We start from the raw sequence: 19,082 nt of genomic DNA, 5'->3' as shown, positions 1-19,082 counted from the left end.
GGCCAGTTAAATAAAAGCCTGTAAAAATATAAATAATTCATGCAGAAAAGATATTTACAGTACATATGGTGCTATTTTACCGCACTAGTGCGAAAATTAGCATATTACGTTACTGTGTCGAACATTTAAAGGCCCATATGTACTGTAAAACGTTGTACGATACATGTGCGAATAGGTAATTCGCAACTCGTGCCGATTTAAAACACTCCCTTCTGTCGTGTTTTAATTTATCGCCGCTCGTTTCGAATTTCCTATTTTTCGCACGTGTATCGTAATTTACTATTATAAAATTTTTGGCGTTCATCAATCATAGTCATACGAAAAATAAAATTTAACAATAATTATACAATAATATCATAAAATTCATAAACAATATTTTTTCATAAGCCATACTTTTATCATTAAAAAAATCATCCCTGCCTATGAAGCTATGGTCCCGGGTTCTAATCCTGGTAAGGGCATTTATTTGTGTGATGAACACAATTATTTGTTCCTGAATCATGGGTGTTTTGTATGAATTTAAGTATTTATAAATATTTATAGTTATACGCGTCGACTTGAGAACCTCCTCCGTTTTATTCCTCGGTTAAAAAATACATTTAGGCATAGGGTCACTATCAAATCAACTAGGCCAGACAGGTTGTCAAATGTTGTGTATTTATATTGTATTTTTTTTTACAGCAAAGCAAGAAAAAGAAGAAAAAGTTGAAAGGGAACAAAAAGAAGAAAAAGAAATTAGAGGAACCATTGTCAGATGGACTTAGTAGAGACTGTGATTACAAAATTGACATTGTTGACCATTTTGACAATATTGCCAACAATGTTGACAACTTTGACAATGTGGGTGAAAATGTTGACAATATTGACAATGTGGGTGAGAATGTTGACAACATTGACAATGGTGACAATGTTGACGATGTTGACAATGTTGACAAGCCGGGTGAAAATGTGATAGAAGCTAAATGTATGTGTTCTCAGTGTGGTCTCACATTTGGTACCACAAGAGAGATGGACCTACATGTTAAAAAGGAACATTTCAAGGTAAGTTTACAAAGGCTTTTTGATTTCTCACGCTTGCATTTAAGTTACGTGGGTAGTTCTAAAAAGTGTGCAGAAAATTATACGTTTCTGCATTAGAGCATTTTACTTACCCAGTACGTTTTTTACACATGTTTTTAATAGCCGTTTATAATATTTTTACAAAAAAAAAACAATCGCGGCCGAATGCCAGATAGATCTGTGCCTTTGATGCCTAACCTGTCAACGAATGACAATATGGCGGACGAATGTCACCGTTTTTAAGCATTATTTCGCTTAAAATTTAGTTTTCTCTTCGCAAGTGTGATGAAAACATATAACATCCCACCTCCTATGAGGAACCTGCCAAGCATTTACAGTTTTAAATCAACTTTAAAAAAAGTTTATGCTCGAACATCAATTAAACGAGAAATGCCTCTAATTTGAGACAAGCTACATTTAAGTACTCCAGATGTGTAGTATGTATAGTCTGTTTTTTAATTCCGTAGACTAAAATGACAACCACAAATGTCAAACGTAGAAATAATGTGACCAGCTTAAAACAAATAGTGCTGATCTTTGATTCCGGTTTGTGAATAACCGATACATATTAAATTAATTTTAGATTCAAATTAAACAATGAATGAAATCTACTCACTACATGATAGGAAGTAAACAATAAATAAAATCTACTCACTACTAATCCACTCAAACATTTAAAAATTGCATTATGAGCTTCGAGGTGACTGTTAATCGTACAATTAAATCGCTTTTAAATATTAGAAATATTGTGTTTAGACCTGGATACAAACTTTCGAAATGCCTCAAAACGGTGTTACATGCTTAATAGTTTATTTTCGGTTAGTACCGATTGTAGCACATCACTATTTATAAGACGTAAAAAACTAGCAACACATGAAATGTCATTTTAGTCTACGGGATAAAAAAATAGACTATACTTACCGCCTCTTTTGTCCCTTCCGCGACCACCACTTACTCTAATTTCAAATATTTCACACAGTTTTAAATGTAGTTTTAATATCTGATACCTATTTCATATCCTTCATTTGCAGGGGTCGGACAAAAAGTGCGGATGACGTCAAACCACTTATAGGTGATTTCAAGTAGTATTTTTGATTTTCATAAACAATTATCACTTATCATTTATCAACCTCTTTATTAAACGATATCGCCACTTGAAATGAGTAAGTACGTTTTTGACTGACACATTGTCAATCAGATGAACAATAAATTGACTTCGTTATTGTTTAGCTATTGTATCTTCACTATTATATTTAGCTAAAATTTATATTTACTAATGTATAAGAAAACGCTCTAAAATGTCATCTTTACTTGAATATTGTGGCAATCCCACAGACTTGTTCTAACTAATTTCAAATAATTATACCTTATGGTAACAAGTTTCGTGAAATTTATTTTATTCACTACATCACCCTACCACCTGTATTATTAATTCCATGGATTTATTTACGATTATTTTGTTACTTCATTAATACTACTTTGTTACTACATGTCACACGGAAGTTTAAATACAAACTCAAACATCATCCTGTGTGCAAGATTACGTCATTTTTACGTCATCCGCACTTTTTGTCCGACCCCTGTTCATTTGTAGTGATGACGTCATCAGCGAACCACGACCCATGTTTTTATGGAAGGTAGAGTTAAGGAACGCAATCTCCATAGTCAGAACTTATGCAAAAGTGTCCAGTGGTCAGCTATAAATAATAGTTCCAAATCTCTCCAGAGTAGCGCTGGAGTAGCTAAGAACCTAATAGGCGTTATTGACGGAGTGAAGTGCGCTGTCTTTGATTTTATTTTCTTTTCAAGTATTCTAGGTATTGTAGCGCCACCTATTTAAGGTTTTTTGATGACACTTTTTGGTATATGGAGATTCCATTCCTTATCTCCACCTTCCGTACATGTTTTGTTGTGTTTTGACTCAATTCCTGCAACAGATTATGCGAGCTGTCACTTACGGCAACGTTGGTCGCGTTCACAATTTTTAGATTAATCGTTACGATTCTTTTAATGTATATTCTATAAATTCGTTGTGTAAAGTTACTTCTTTACTTTCCAATTTGTATGTGTTTTTTTTTTTTTAATACTACGTCGGTGGCAAACAAGCATACGGTTCGCCTGATGGTAAGCAGTCTCCGTAGCCTATGTACGCCTGCAACTCCAGAGAAGTTACATGCGCGTTGCCGACCCTAAACCCGCCCCCCCTCGTTGAGCTCTGGCAACCTTACTCACCGGCAGGAACACAACACTATGAGTAGGGTCTAGTGTTATTTGGCTGCTGTTTTCTGTAAGGTGGAGGTACTTCCCCAGTTGGGCTCTGCTCTAGATCTGGAATGACATCCACTGGCCGTGCCCTACCACACAAAGCGAGATGACATCACAATGCCCATACCTCTCTTTAGGACGTAGTTTAAGGACGTACCCAGGTCCAAAATGTTTCTAATCATGTGTCATTTTAAAAAAAATATTTATTGTATATATTGTATTACGCTTCGTGCTGTACACGGTCATGGCCCCGACGGAAGACCAGCGCTAGCCCAGCCAGGCTAGCACCATGCTGAGTCGGGACCATTTCGTGGCTTATATGTTAAGTTATTTTTATTTTGCCACGAATAAACGCTCTCTATTCTATTTTAGTCTAAAAAGACCTCGTTTGCAAAATTTCACTTACCAACTTGCACAATGTACTGTTGTGACAGTATCAAAAATTCAAAATTCAAATTCAAAATTCAAAATTTTATTCTGCAAGTAGGCCTCAAGGGCTCTTTTACAAGTCAATACAACATTTATAGTAACATCATATAGTGACATGAAAAATACATAACAACATTTTATAAATACAACAGCCAATACCTGGGTAAACATTACATTATAATAATCTTAAAATAAATCATTACTACAATACAATAGAGATGTATAGTCTCTATGGTTAAAAACACATTAAATCTGGAGATGTAAAAGGTCCCCAATGTCAGAGTACTAATATTAATAAAATTTGGAGGTGTAAAGTCTCTCCAAGTGTCAAAATAAAATTTATACTAAATAAATAAACAAATAAATAACTAATAAATATCCTATTGTTTACAGAAGGAGGGTATGAGCGGTAAAATTAGGACCCGGAGTAAAGAGGTGTTGGCGGAGAAACCCACGTGCGCCGAGTGCGGAAAAGTGTTTAGCTCTAGGAAAACCTACAGATACCATCTAAAGTAAGTACATTACATTGTCATGTTTAGAAATAAAGTTTAAATAAAAAAAACCAACGCAATTAAGAAAAGAGCAGATGACCTTGAAACTGATTAACCGATTTAAATGAAACATGTCTATGGAACGCTGCTAGAAATCCAGACTTGAAAAAATATCACATTAACAATAACGCTGGACGGTAACCCCTTGGATGCTGAAATTATTAGGCGATTTCAATTGGGATGGGGCGTATTTGGCAAGCTGGACGATGATTTCAGGTCCAAAATCCCGCAGTCACTGAAAACCAAATTGGACCCGGACCAAAATTAAATTGGAAACCAAATTGGAAATATTGGACCCGGGTACGTCCTTAAACTACGTCCAAAAGAGAGGTATGGGCATTGTGAATGTCATTCAGAAAACCGCAGCCAAATGACACTAGACCCTACTCATAGTGTTGTTCCTGTCGGTGAGTAAGGTTGCCTGAGCTCAACGAGGGGGGGCGGGTTTAGGGTCGGCAACGCGCATGTAACTCCTCTGGAGTTGCAGGCGTACATAGGCTACGGAGACTGCTTACCATCAGGTGGGCCGTATGCTTGTTTGCCACCGGCGTAGTATAAAAAAAAACAGGGTTTACAACCAATGCGTCCTCCCAGTAATGACCTACGCATGCGAGACATGGACGTTGACTGTCGGAAGGGTCCGCCAGTTAAAGTGGCACAGAGAGCTATGGAGCGCGCGATGCTCGGGATATCCCTGCGAGACAGAATTCGGAATGTGGACATTCGCCAACGCACAAAAGTTACCGACATCGCCAAAAGAATTGCGCAGCTGAAGTGGGAATGGGCCGGCCATATATGTCGCAGGGATGATGACCGATGGGGCCAGCGAGTACTGTTCTGGAGACCTCGACTGGGAAGCCCGGGTGACGGAAAACCACGAGCCAGATGGTCGGACGATATCAGAAAGACGGCAGGGCCGACCTGGCATAGAACCGCCGCATACAGAACAACATGGAAATCAATGAAAGAGGCATATGTTCAGCAGTGGACGCATATATGCTGAGAAGAAGAATATATGAGTTTGAAATTCAAAAAAATATTCAGCAGGTAGGCCTGAAGGGCTCTTTTACAAGTCAATACAACATTTATAGTAACATCATATAGTGACATGAAAAATACATAACAACATTTATGAATACAACAGCCAATACCTGAGTAAACATTACATTATAATAATCTTAATAAATAATTACTACAATACAATAGAGATGTATAGTCTCTATGGTTAAAAATACATTAAATCTGGGGATGTAAAAGGTCCCCAATGTCAGAGTACTAATACAAATAAGATTTGGAGGTGTAAAGTCTGTCCAAGTGTCAAAATATTTTTTTTACTAAATTAATAAATCGCGTCTGGACTGTTAAGCGAGCAGTCTCATAAACAAATGCTACAGAATACATAACTAGTATGTATAGAGATACACATACATAGTGATTGAACTTACACTCCCGTCTTTTTGTGAAAAAGCTCGCGACTGACAAGTGAAATAGCTCGCGACTGACAAGTGAAGAAGCTCGCGACTGACAAGTTAAAAAGCTCGCGACTGACAAGTGAAAGAGCTCGCAACTGACAAGTGAAAAAGCTCGCGACTGACAAGTGAAAAAGATCGCGACTGACAAGTGAAAAAGATCGCGACTGACAAGTGAAAAAGATCGCGACTGACAAGTGAAAAAGATCGCGACTGATAAGTGAAGAAGCTCGCGACTGACAAGTGAAAAAGATCGCGACTGATAAGTGAAGAAGCTCGCGACTGACAAGTGAAAAAGATCGCGACTGATAAGTGAAGAAGCTCGCGACTGACAAGTTAAAAAGCTCGCGACTGACAAGTGAAAAAGCTCGCGACTGACAAGTGAAAGAGCTCGCGACTGACACCTGAAAAAGCTCGCGACTGACAAGTGAAAAGGATCGTGACTGACAAGTGAAAAAGCTCGCGACTGACATGTGAAAAAGTTCGCGACGGATAAGTGAAAAACTCGCGACTGATAAGTGAAAAAGCTCGCGACTCCCACCGCCCTAACAGCTGAGCTACAGAGACTTTTGATAGCGTACCAATATTCACTACAAGAGTGTTACATAACATAATATAATATTAAATATCTGGGAGACCGAGCATTGCTGGATAAAACTAAATAATGCCCGTTTTTTATCTCTATAAGATCGATTTTTCGCCCCCCGAAAACCGCCATATAGCAAAATTTCATCAAAATCGTTAGAGCCGTAACTGAAGTATAAAAATATATACACGGTGGCCAAAAAATATGTGCATTCCCGTTGCCGGGGAGGTGTTGGGCTTAAATCGCGAAAAAAATTTTACGCTCCCATAGAAAATCACAAGCGGTATTGAACCTTTAAGTTTAAGGAGAGACTTTGCCTCCTTGTGTGTGTTCTACCGCTTGTACAATGGGCTGTGTTCTGAGGAATTGTTTGACATGATGCCCACGGCTACTTTCTATCACCGCACCGCTCGCCGTCGGCAGGGTGGTCATCCTCACACCCTAGAACCTAAATGGTCGCGTACTGTGCAGTTTAAGAGGAATTTCCTCCCGCGAACGCTTAGGCTGTGGAATGAGCTTCCTGCCGAGGTTTTCCCGAGGGGCTACAGTATGGGGTTCTTCAAAAAAGTAGTGTACAGGTTTTTAAAGGGTCGGCAACGCGCATGTAATGCCTCTAGTGTTGCAGGCGTCCATAGGCTACGGTGACTGCTTACCATCAGGCGGGCCGTATGCTTGTTTGCCACCGTCGTGGTATAAAAAAAAATGGACCAGCTGAAATGTATGAAACAGCCAGAAATTTTTTTCTCGATTTCGGGGTCGGTCTCATAGTAAAAGTTGCTCAGTATAATCCCAAAACCTCCCTGGCAACGGGAATGCACATATTTTTTGGCCACCTTGTATACAAGAATTGCTCGTTTAAAAGTATAAGAATAAGATTCATCAGATAAGTTTGCCTAAGTAATTATTTGAACTGATTTTTAGGGTTCCGTAGCCAAATGGCAAAAAACGGAACCCTTATAGATTCGTCATGTCCGTCTGTCTGTCCGATTCTGTCACAGCCACTTTTTTCCGAAACTATAAAAGCTATACTGTTCAAACTTGTTAAGTAGATGTATTCTATGAACCGCATTATGATGTTTACACAAAAATAGAAAAAAAACAATAAATTTTGGGGGTTCCCCATACTTAGAACTAAAACTCAAAAAATCTTTTTTCATCAAACCCATACGTGTGGGGTATCTATGGATAGGTCTTCAAAAATCATATTTAGGTTTCTTATATAATTTTTTTCTAAACTGAATAGTTTGCGCGAGAGACACTTCCAAAGTGAAAAAATGTGTGTCCCCCCCCTGTAACTTCTAAAATAACAGAATGAAAAATCTAAAAAAAATATATGATATACATTACCATGCAAACTTCCACCGAAAATTGGTTTGAACCAGATCTAGTAAGTAGTTTTTTTTAATACGTCATAAATGGTACGGAACAACGGAACCCTTCATGGGCGAGTCCGACTCGCACTTGGCCGCTTTTTTTTTATCTCAGATACTGAGATGAACTACCCAACTTGATGAATTTATTCAACTGTCATTTAGTACAAAAACCAGACAGATTGGCCAATGTGAAATTTTCATGAAATTTCCGACAACGTAAGACAAAGGGCTTCTGCACAATTCACAGGTTTTTTCGGCTAGTTTTTAAATCCCCCCCTTAATATGTTTTCTTAGTTTCGTTCACTGTAGAAAAATACACGTGAGGTGTCCTTATACCCCCCCCTTCCCCAATATTTTATTTATTTATTTATTTTATTTTATTTTAGTATATGGAAAACTAACAGCGCTATACTCGTATATATCTAGAACTTCCAATAGAATTACAGAGCCAATTACAGGCAGAGCTAATTAATTATGATCTGTCGTTATTTTTTCGTGAAGCCGCGGGTCCCCGAGCCGATATCGAACTTCGCGTGATTTGTGCACAAGCCCAAACCGGTTGTAACGTTCGGAAGTATATGTCGGGTGTCACACCGCTTTACATTTCAGTGTGCTACATAAAGGACAGAACCGATACCCGTGTCCGCGCTGCGGGAAGGTGTACCAGTGGAAGTCGAACCTCGGCCGACATCTTAGGACACATAAGGTGAGGCACAGACGTTTTATTTTCACTAATTCTTGAATATGTATTATTATTATTGACCGACGACCGGTCTGGCCCAGTGGGTAGTGACCCTGCCTACGAAGCTGATGGTCCCGGGTTCAAATCCTGGTAAGGGCATGTATTTTTGTGATGAGCATGGATATTTGTTCCTGAGTCATGGGTGTTTTCTATGTATTTAAGTATTTATAAATATTTATATATTATATATATCGTTGTCTAAGTACCCTCAACACAAGCCTTATTGAGCTTACTGTGGGACTTAGTCAATTTGTGATTTGCGGCATAAACGGCTGTATCTTTTGATTGCGTTGGCTTAGAATTTTGATTTTTACACAGCTCAAAGGGATAGTAGACTTGAGTATAACGTTTAGGCAACGAAGCTTGCTGAGTTACCAAAGTAAGGTATGAGATTGAAAAGCTTGATTATATCACTAATGTATACAATATTTTACAGTACATATGGTGCTACTTTACCGCACTAGTGCGAAAATTAGCATATTACGTTACTGTGTCGAATATTTAAAGGGCCATATGTACTGTAAAACGTTGTACGATACATGTGCGAATAGGTAATTCGCAACTCGTATCGATTTAAAACACTCCCTTCGGTCGTGTTTTAATTTATCGCCACTCGTTTCGAATTTCCTATTTTTCGCACTTGTATCGTAATGTACTATTTTGTACGAGTCAATAAAAATAATACTTTAAAGTAATAAAATCATACAGGCAAACAAGCCAAAAGTATACAGGCTGTTTAAGATACGCGAGCAGCCGCCATACCTTCATACTTACTCGCACGCGCGTCAACGACACCTTCTCGTAAATCATGAGGCCCTGGTACTTGCTCCGCGCTAAATTCAATTTTTAGACAGTTTTTTTCTTGATTTTGGCCACCGTAGCCTATGGAGACTAACAAGCAAGCTTTTTAGCTATCGTTTTGTTTCGTCCTCTCGACCGCAGCGAGCTGTGATTGGTCAATTTCATTATAGTTGACTAAACTGTTTCGAAATGAATATTATACTCGAGTCGGGAGTCATGTATGCAAAGTACCCAATAACAGTATGGTATATGAAATCTCATCAACCATTACTGAGTAGACTGCCCACTGATGAGGCGTTGGAACCAACTGCATGAACCCAACGGCCCAACGCATCATCGAAATAGATTATGTTAATTAGTATTAGGTATTTATTGTTTTGTTTATATTGTACACTAACTTAGATATATTGGGAGCGTGCACGACTGTCACGCAACCTAGTGTCCGCAAGTCTAGGGGAAAACATCAATTCACTACATCTTATAAAACTACTCCAAAACTAAAAACTACTGAACGGATTTTCATACGACTTTCATCTATCAATAGAGTGATTCTTGAGGAAGGCTTAAGTATATAACTTGTTAAGGTTTTGTGTAAATTGTTTGAAATATAACGATGTTGTCGGAAAAATTCACGCTGGCTAGGAGCTTTAATCGAAAACGCTGCCTAATCCGTTTGAGCTATAACAACACAATGTATGGTGGGGTTGTTTCTCATTCATAGGTCTACAAAAAAGTCCGCGATGTTAAATGTCTATCTTTTAAGGGTAACTTACTACATCCATTCTTAATTTCTAGAAAAAGATCACGTAATATGTGGCATTTGCAAAGCTATTTACATGGATACATTATTAACAATTATCCAAATAAATACGTTAGTTATATTAAGCATTTCATGCAGATTACAATGATCCCTCACACCATACAATTTAAATGAATATTTCAGGAGTAATCGTAAATCAAAGTTTCATCTCGAGCCATATACTTGTACGAAACGTTAAAGACGCTATCCGCAGTTAGTTCATATTTTTACCACCTTATGCGCTGGGATCGCTTTACTTACCCCCACCGTGCACTTCGCACGGTCCCAATAGGTAGATAAATAATAATTGTTGTATGTACTAACACTATATGAGTTTTTAGCTCGAAAAAAAATGATTTCAATTTCAAATTACAGTCGACGAGTACGAGTAGAAAGAATAAGTTATAATGAAATGAAATGAAATGAAATGAAATCGTTTATTTCGGACATAATTATCCATAGTTTTGCTTAAAATATAATGAATAATTTATAATCTAATAATTTACTTATTATAAATAAAATCTACATTAAAATAATTAATATAACGCTTCGTAAATGTCGCAGGCCCGCGACTCGGGCGAGCTGTACTGCGCGCTGTGCGACAAGCGCTTCGCGTCCGTCGCCACGCACCGCCAGCACCTGCGCGTGTCGCGCCGCCACGTGGCCGAGACCGACTTCAGGTGGGTACCTGTGTGCACGCGGCTCTGCAGCCGTGTTGACGACCGGTCTGGCCTCGTGGGTAGTGACCCTGCCTACGAAGCTGATGGTCCCGGGCTCAAATCCTGTATGCTTTATTCGTGTGATGAGCATGGATATTTGTTCCTGAGTCATGGGTGTTTTCTATGTATTTAAGTATTTATAAATATTTATATATTATATATATCGTTGTCTAAGTACGCTCAACACAATCCTTATTGAGCTTACTGTGGGACTTAGTCAATTTGTGTAATAATGTCCTATAATGTTAATTTATAAAAAAAAAAATACTCACCGACTAGATAGTAGACTAGATAGGTACTTATGATTATGATTATCACTAGGCTAGGAACTGAGGGCCTACCGCGAACACCGAAATTTACAAATTGCGGGGATCTTCGTCTTTTACTCTCGGTAAGACGTAATTAGAGTGACAGAGAAAAATGACCGCAATTGACGAACTTCGATTTTCGCGGTTATAGCCCTGGCTTATAAAATACCGGTTTATTTCGGTTTGCGGCCTTCGTTGTTTACCATTATTGCAGGTGACTGTACTTCTCCGAATTCTTCAAGGCTGAAATGATGCCTTTCATTTTTCATCGTCTTATTCACCGAGTTCAGAATGCCTGTTAAGGTTTCTGTTATTCAATCCTAGGAGTCACATTACACCACAGCTAAATAAGGCTTCAATACTTAATATGACGTATGAAAAAACGGAATATTTATACTAAAAAATAAATATTTCCTCATTCCACAGACGACATGGTACTAGATCCACCAGGCGTTGTCTTTTAGAAACACAAAACCGTCGCTTTTACGGTCTGCTTCCGGTATGTCGCAACCAAGTGCTGGAATAATATTCCTCCACCATTAAGACAAAGCAATCGTTTAAGTCTCATTTTAAAATATGCCTTTTAAATAAACAAATTGTCGGAATTCTGTACGGGTACTTGGTTGCAGATTACCGAATCTAGTCTAATCTGTATGTGTACAAACACTTGATCTTATTGTAGGCCGTTTTCTACTTTATATCTGATATAATACCATACACCAACACGCACCACACTTATATAATCCATACTACGACACTTATTATTATTTTATACGCAAGCTTTTAATTATTTTTATTATTATTTTTTTATTCTTCGTTATTTGTATGGCTTTTCCTTTGTCATTTATTTATATATTTATTTGTTATTTATATATTGTTTATATATAGTAATAAATGTAGTATATTATATAGTAGTATTTTAGTATTTTATTATTATTTTTGCACCACCCGTTACCTTGATTACGTTCGCCATTTCTCTATCTGAAGGTTGTCTGGAAGAGATCGCTGTTTAGCAATAAGTCCGCCTGTTGTTACCTACATATTTATACCTTTACATACTTTGTACCTTTTTTTTTTTTTTTTTCTAGTGTGCAATAAAGCATTTTATTATTATTATTTTCGTATATTTATATTTTTTGTTACATCGCTAACCTGTTCGTGATCTGGGTTCTTGCAGAATTATCAGTGCTTCGCCCGAAAGAGTGGAGCGTATTACTGAGCCAGAACCCTTTTGTCTTGCTGCAACGTACACAGCGAACCTACCTACCTTCTATTGATGCTATTTATTCTTTATTTAATTTTTATTTTGGTGTTGCTATTGTTTCTGTTATTTTTTGTTTATGTGTGTGTATTGTGGTAAGCGAATAAATGGTTTATCTAGCGATCTATCTGTCTACTTTTCATTTCGAACACGAGGAAAGTAAACTGTAGTATTTCTTGAGAATACTTTAAATTTAGGTAAAAATTATAGTCATTAATGGAATGGTAAGTATCAGAATGGAAATTGTACAATCCATTTGAAATCAAATATTAATTGCTTATCGTATTTTTTTAAAACGGACTTGGTTAATAAAATGCTCTAGAGCAGAAACGTATAACCTTCTGCACACTTCATAGAACAACAATGACCCACTTTCAGAGTATGAGAAATGAAAATATTTCAAATTGTACTTTTTTTCAGTTTCGTATGTAATGAGTGCGGTAAAAAGTTCGTGAACAAAACGCGTCTGAGGGACCACGTGGACTGGGAGCATCTGAAGAAGATCAAGTTCCGCTGCCAGCTCTGTAATAAGGTACTTATATTTTTCTAATGGTACCCAATGATGGGCAGGCAAGAAATACCAGTTATGGACCTATATTGCATCAACGAGTGCGGTAAGAAGTTCGTGGACAAAACGCGTCTGAGGGACCACGTGGACTGGGAGCATCTGAAGAAGATCAAGTTCTGCTGCCAACTCTGTAATAAGGTACTTACATTTTTCTAATGGTACCCAATGATGGGCAGGCCAAAAGTACCAGTTATGGACCTGTATTGTAATGGTATTTTATGCAACAGTTGTATAAGCAGGGTCAAAAAAGGCGAGTGGCGTGAGTTACAATGTGAGCCGGAGCCGAAGGCGTAGGCGAACATTGTAAAGGAATATGCCACGAGCATTTTTTGACCTACTTATAGAACGTTGCATACAATACTTTTCCTACGAGTCAACAAAAATAAATCTTAATTTAGGTAAACAAAGCAAAAGTATATAGCCAAGACGCGCGACCGGCCGGCCGGTCGGCGACACCTCCTCGTAACTCATGAGGCCCTGGTACTTGCTACTTGCTAAATTAAATTTTTGGACAGTTTTTTCTCGATTTTGGCCACCGTAGCCTACGGAGACTAACAAGCAACGCTAAGCGGTCTTCGTAGTCTATGGGTGTTGCTATATTACGGGTGTCACATGCGTGTTTCTGACTTATGAAGTGATTGTTTTTACTATGCAATGCAACCAAATTAATATTTTGTAAGTTGGCAGCAATGCACTTAGTTTAAAACTGTATTCGTTTTGATTTTGTTAGGTTGGTAGCCATTAATCGCAGTAACGTTATAGCGATTAAAAGCACAAGAGCTGTTATGAGGAATAGACAATATAGACTTTTCTTGAAACCTTTTATGTATGTTCTTATATTCGTGTTAATGAATGCATAAATGACAGATAACAGTAGAGAGGTAGTCGTCACTTTAGTACACGTTTATGAATAAGTTTATGTTTAATAAAAGTAATCTTAATTGCCGGTCAAATATTTCGTCAGATGGTTCGGTTCGCGATTCTAGAGAATTGAACAGAATTACCAACACCTGCAGGTATCCATAGTAGGTTGATCGAATCGCCCTCGGATTTTTGCCTGAAAGTGCGACCCGAAATATAATATGAATGTTTGCAGCCCTTCAAATGCCACACATCGCTGTACGTGCACTTGCAGAACGTTCACAGGAACAAGGAGAAGAAAGACAACTTGTGTCATGTCTGTGGGAAATCTTACCAGGTGAGTTTTACTGAGGACACAGACCACATACACCGTGGGCGCCAACTAAACCCGACAGATTTCAAAGGTGTATACTTGACCGCATTTAGATACTAAAATGTCATACAATGTTTTCTGAAATCGGTCTTGTTTTAGTGATAATTACAATAATTGTGAAAATTTGTTTCTGTTATAACTTAGTCAAAAACGCCTTTTTAGCTGTGACGCTGCCCCTATGTGACTTGGTTTAGACATACCTACTGACAGATATTAAAGTTTTAAAGTAAACCCGCAATTTTCGTCTGTAAATAAAAAAACTACTTATTCGTTTTAATGATTTTTTTCACTAAGGTGTAAAAATAAATAACGCGTCGTGTGCAGAAAACGCAAAAAGATTTTTTTTTTTCTGCAAAAAAAAAATTTTTTTTTTGGCGAATTTGGCCAAAACTCATATAACATTTTTTGCTCCTTATGACCTCAGGAATGCGTGGTTAAAATCTGTCGGGTTTAATTGGCCCACGGTGTATACATACATACATATACAAATAAATACAGTGATTATCCCTTCTCACTTAACACCTTTTCTAATATCAATAACTCTTTATTAGTGGTAAAAAAGTAAATAATTTAAACTTGCCTTTCAGAACGCAGCCAAATTAAAGTACCACATAGTGGCGATGCACACACGCGAAACACCGTACCAGTGCGGGCAGTGCGGCGCCGCCTTCGGCTGGTACTCCAGTCTGTACCGACACATCCGCGAGGTGCATTATAAGGTAACACCCAGTGATGGACGCATACCAGTTATGGACACCCCCTACCAGTGCGGCGCATTCGGCTGGTACTCCAGTCTGTACCGACACATCCGCGAGGTGCATTATAAGGTAACACCCAGTGATGGACGCATACCAGTTATGGACACCCCCTACCAGTGCGGCGCATTCGGCTGGTACTCCAGTCTGTACCGACACATCCGCGAGGTGCATTATAAGGTAACACCCAGTGATGGACGCATACCAGTTATGGACACCCCCTACCAGTGCGGCGCATTCGGCTGGTACTCCAGTCTGTACCGACACATCCGCGAGGTGCATTATAAGGTAACACCCAGTGATGGACGCATACCAGTTATGGACACCCCCTACCAGTGCGGCGCATTCGGCTGGTACTCCAGTCTGTACCGACACATCCGCGAGGTGCATTATAAGGTAACACCCAGTGATGGACGCATACCAGTTATGGACACCCCCTACCAGTGCGGCGCATTCGGCTGGTACTCCAGTCTGTACCGACACATCCGCGAGGTGCATTATAAGGTAACACCCAGTGATGGACGCATACCAGTTATGGACACCCCCTACCAGTGCGGCGCATTCGGCTGGTACTCCAGTCTGTACCGACACATCCGCGAGGTGCATTATAAGGTAACACCCAGTGATGGACGCATACCAGTTATGGACACCCCCTACTAGTGCGGCGCATTCGGCTGGTACTCCAGTCTGTACCGACACATCCGCGAGGTGCATTATAAGGTAACACCCAGTGATGGACGCATACCAGTTATGGACACCCCCTACCAGTGCGGCGCATTCGGCTGGTACTCCAGTCTGTACCGACACATCCGCGAGGTGCATTATAAGGTAACACCCAGTGATGGACGCATACCAGTTATGGACACCCCCTACCAGTGCGGCGCATTCGGCTGGTACTCCAGTCTGTACCGACACATCCGCGAGGTGCATTATAAGGTAACACCCAGTGATGGACGCATACCAGTTATGGACACCCCCTACCAGTGCGGCGCATTCGGCTGGTACTCCAGTCTGTACCGACACATCCGCGAGGTGCATTATAAGGTAACACCCAGTGATGGACGCATACCAGTTATGGACACCCCCTACCAGTGCGGCGCATTCGGCTGGTACTCCAGTCTGTACCGACACATCCGCGAGGTGCATTATAAGGTAACACCCAGTGATGGACACATACCAGTTATGGACACCCCCTACCAGTGCGGCGCATTCGGCTGGTACTCCAGTCTGTACCGACACATCCGCGAGGTGCATTATAAGGTAACACCCAGTGATGGACACATACCAGTTATGGACACCCCCTACCAGTGCGGCGCATTCGGCTGGTACTCCAGTCTGTACCGACACATCCGCGAGGTGCATTATAAGGTAACACCCAGTTATGGACACCCCCTACCAGTGCGGCGCATTCGGCTGGTACTCCAGTCTGTACCGACACATCCGCGAGGTGCATTATAAGGTAACACCCAGTGATGGACACATACCAGTTATGGACACCCCCTACCAGTGCGGCGCATTCGGCTGGTACTCCAGTCTGTACCGACACATCCGCGAGGTGCATTATAAGGTAACACCCAGTAATGGACACATACCAGTTATGGACACCCCCTACCAGTGCGGCGCATTCGGCTGGTACTCCAGTCTGTACCGACACATCCGCGAGGTGCATTATAAGGTAACACCCAGTGATGGACACATACCAGTTATGGACACCCCCTACCAGTGCGGCGCATGCGGCTGGTACTCCAGTCTGTAAGGTGCGTTCGGGTAAGTTTCGGTCAATTTTAGGTGTTTTTTGTTGATGCTGATAGAATTTTATTTTCTCAGCTTGTGTATACGCTACGAGCCTGATTCATATATCAAAATAAAGAGAAAGAACTAATCTACTGCGTGTAATTTTATTAAATCCCTACACGTGCAGGTAAATGTGTAATGAGTGTTTAAAAATGAAAAAAAAAAATTTTCGGCCTCTGTGAATTTTTACGTGGTGGTGTAAGAACGGACGGGTCTGTAAAATCGATTCTATTACTGCTAGTAGAGAGTTCATTATAGAGAATAATCCGACTTTATCCGCTGACAAACATATATAGTAGATTTATACAAGAGTATAGGAAACAAAAGTTTCCGGAGCTATTATATTTTTTTCGACTTTTTCCGTCCGATCTTACCCGAACCACCCAAAAACACAGAAATTGTGGATCTCAAACTTTTTATCGTGGGGTCAACGACCTACAAGTGTTGGGTCAATAGCCGTATCTACAAGTGCTAAGAAAATCAGGAAAGTGTTTTTTACTAAAACTAAAATAAATACAACCATTGTAAATCAGTCTCGAGTTTTACTCAACATTCATTATATACTTTTAATACAAATGTCAGAAAACTCAAAATGTGTGTACCTAAGTAATTAGAATTAGATATACCTAATATCTTACTTAGAGATCAATCTTATTTGGTACACGCAGTTTTTTTGGCTTCTTTAAGTTTACTAGTTTAATTTCAGTCGAAATAATTGAACACGATTGGAGTTTTACTTATTTATAATAATAAACATTCTAAATCGAAATAATTAGGTAAAATATACCATTTTGTCAACAATAAACCAAGCGTAACCGAACCATAATTTATACCTTGAGTGCAGGATAAGCTTGGATTGACAAATAGAAACAACTTGAAATTGCACTAAGTATGTACCTACACGTATTAATAAATCTTCTCTCTTATTAACATCAATCATCAAAATAACTAGCTGTAAAGATCAAGCTAGGAGAACGTTTAAGAGACTAGTAGAAGTTGTCAGAAGTATCAGACTCTACTACTACCACGTCTCCTGGATCCCACTGTAAGTAGGTACCCGCTGAATTTTTGGATTTAACCATAACTTTATACCTTATATCTACTTTAAAAGCTGCAGACGTACATAGAAAGCCTGCATGGGGCGAAGTGGGATGTACTAAAATCGGTCGTACACAACCTTTCTCATAGAAATTAGAAGACTTCAAACATTAGCAGCACCACTCTGCTTCTACTCTAAGTGCATTTGCAGCTTTACTGTTAGAGTCTGGCCAAATTTGGACCAGGGGGGGAGGCCCCAAATATATATCTATCTCATTAAATGTCATACTAAAAGAGATATATATATATTTGGATCCTCCCCTCTAGTCCAAATTTGGCTGGCCAGACTATAGTGATAGTAACAATTAATAATCAACCATTTCTTAGTATAACTTATCAAAGCGCGTTGAAGGTACACTTGTAGCATCGTACATATAATTATATTTTCTCTCCGTGTGCTTGCTTGCAAGTACCTACTGAGTTGGGACTATCACAATTGTCTTGTGTCTAAATATTATCCGTACTTATCTATTTAAATCTTTTCGCCCAACCCAAGTATCAACAAGCTTCCTTAGTATACTTATTATAAAATAATCACATCTCATTTACCTATCTCAAAACAAGTAAGGGATGGTCAGACAACATAAAAAATTAATTAAATGCTTATCTCAGCATAATGTTATACTTAAAACAAATCAACGAACGGCATACCGAAGTAAACATGGCAAATATTTTAATGTCAACATTATGTAAAAGTAATATTTCTGTACTTAGGTACACTTTTTATACAATGATTTCTATTTGCTTGTTTCATAATACTTATTAATAAACTAATCAAACAACATAACTTGAACAAGGTTTCAAATAATTCTTATGATACGAGTAAGTAAGCTCACATAGTGCTGAAACATTTTAGGACAATAATAATTTTAATATCAACATAAAACGAAATTCCTACCTACATTGTTATTTAATAGGTAGCATTGGTTACATGAAATCACAATTTGTCTAATTGGATAAAATCAAATTCTACAAGATATGAAAACTCGCTAAAAATAACTTGACTCTTCATCATTCATCAATATATATTCCACTGGAGTTTCATTAAATTGGAGTAAATCAATTGTTTTCACAATGTTACATGCGGGAACTAAATCCTGATCTTTGCGTTTTGGAATAACGAACTTTATAAAATCTTTTTTCACGATAGTTTTGTAAAACCATATGGTATAATTTTGTGTGTTTGAATCGACACTTTCTATTACTCCTACGTAATACTTCCACCCCCTTGTATGATAGCGGCATAAAACAGTGTCCCCAATTTTCAGCAT

The 19,082-nt window shown here is 38.8% G+C and overlaps 2 protein-coding genes across 2 annotated transcripts in view; both read left to right on the top strand.

Moving 5' to 3' along the window:
* The window catches only part of LOC133532673 (zinc finger protein 287-like), a 39,646-nt gene that overhangs the window by 7,569 nt on the left and 12,995 nt on the right, over nucleotides 1-19,082 (top strand). Inside the window, exons 5-11 of the mRNA XM_061871436.1 lie at nucleotides 682-1,041; nucleotides 4,147-4,265; nucleotides 8,342-8,438; nucleotides 10,639-10,754; nucleotides 12,783-12,894; nucleotides 14,027-14,128; nucleotides 14,752-14,883. Of these exons, the coding sequence (XP_061727420.1) occupies nucleotides 682-1,041; nucleotides 4,147-4,265; nucleotides 8,342-8,438; nucleotides 10,639-10,754; nucleotides 12,783-12,894; nucleotides 14,027-14,128; nucleotides 14,752-14,883 (1,038 nt within the window). The remainder of the gene's footprint in view (nucleotides 1-681; nucleotides 1,042-4,146; nucleotides 4,266-8,341; nucleotides 8,439-10,638; nucleotides 10,755-12,782; nucleotides 12,895-14,026; nucleotides 14,129-14,751; nucleotides 14,884-19,082) is intronic.
* Nucleotides 15,575-17,874, top strand: LOC133532674 (zinc finger protein 556-like). The gene is made up of 2 exons (XM_061871437.1): nucleotides 15,575-16,287; nucleotides 16,379-17,874. Exons 1-2 carry the CDS (start codon nucleotides 15,670-15,672, stop codon nucleotides 16,673-16,675), a joined length of 915 nt encoding a protein of 304 aa, XP_061727421.1. The 5' UTR covers nucleotides 15,575-15,669; the 3' UTR covers nucleotides 16,676-17,874.

The sequence above is a fragment of the Cydia pomonella genome, chromosome 27, assembly GCF_033807575.1.
Source record: "Cydia pomonella isolate Wapato2018A chromosome 27, ilCydPomo1, whole genome shotgun sequence".
Lineage (NCBI taxonomy): Eukaryota > Metazoa > Arthropoda > Insecta > Lepidoptera > Tortricidae > Cydia > Cydia pomonella.
The sequence above is the reverse complement of the archived record's forward strand: the minus strand, read 5'-3'. Positions and strand labels throughout refer to the sequence as shown.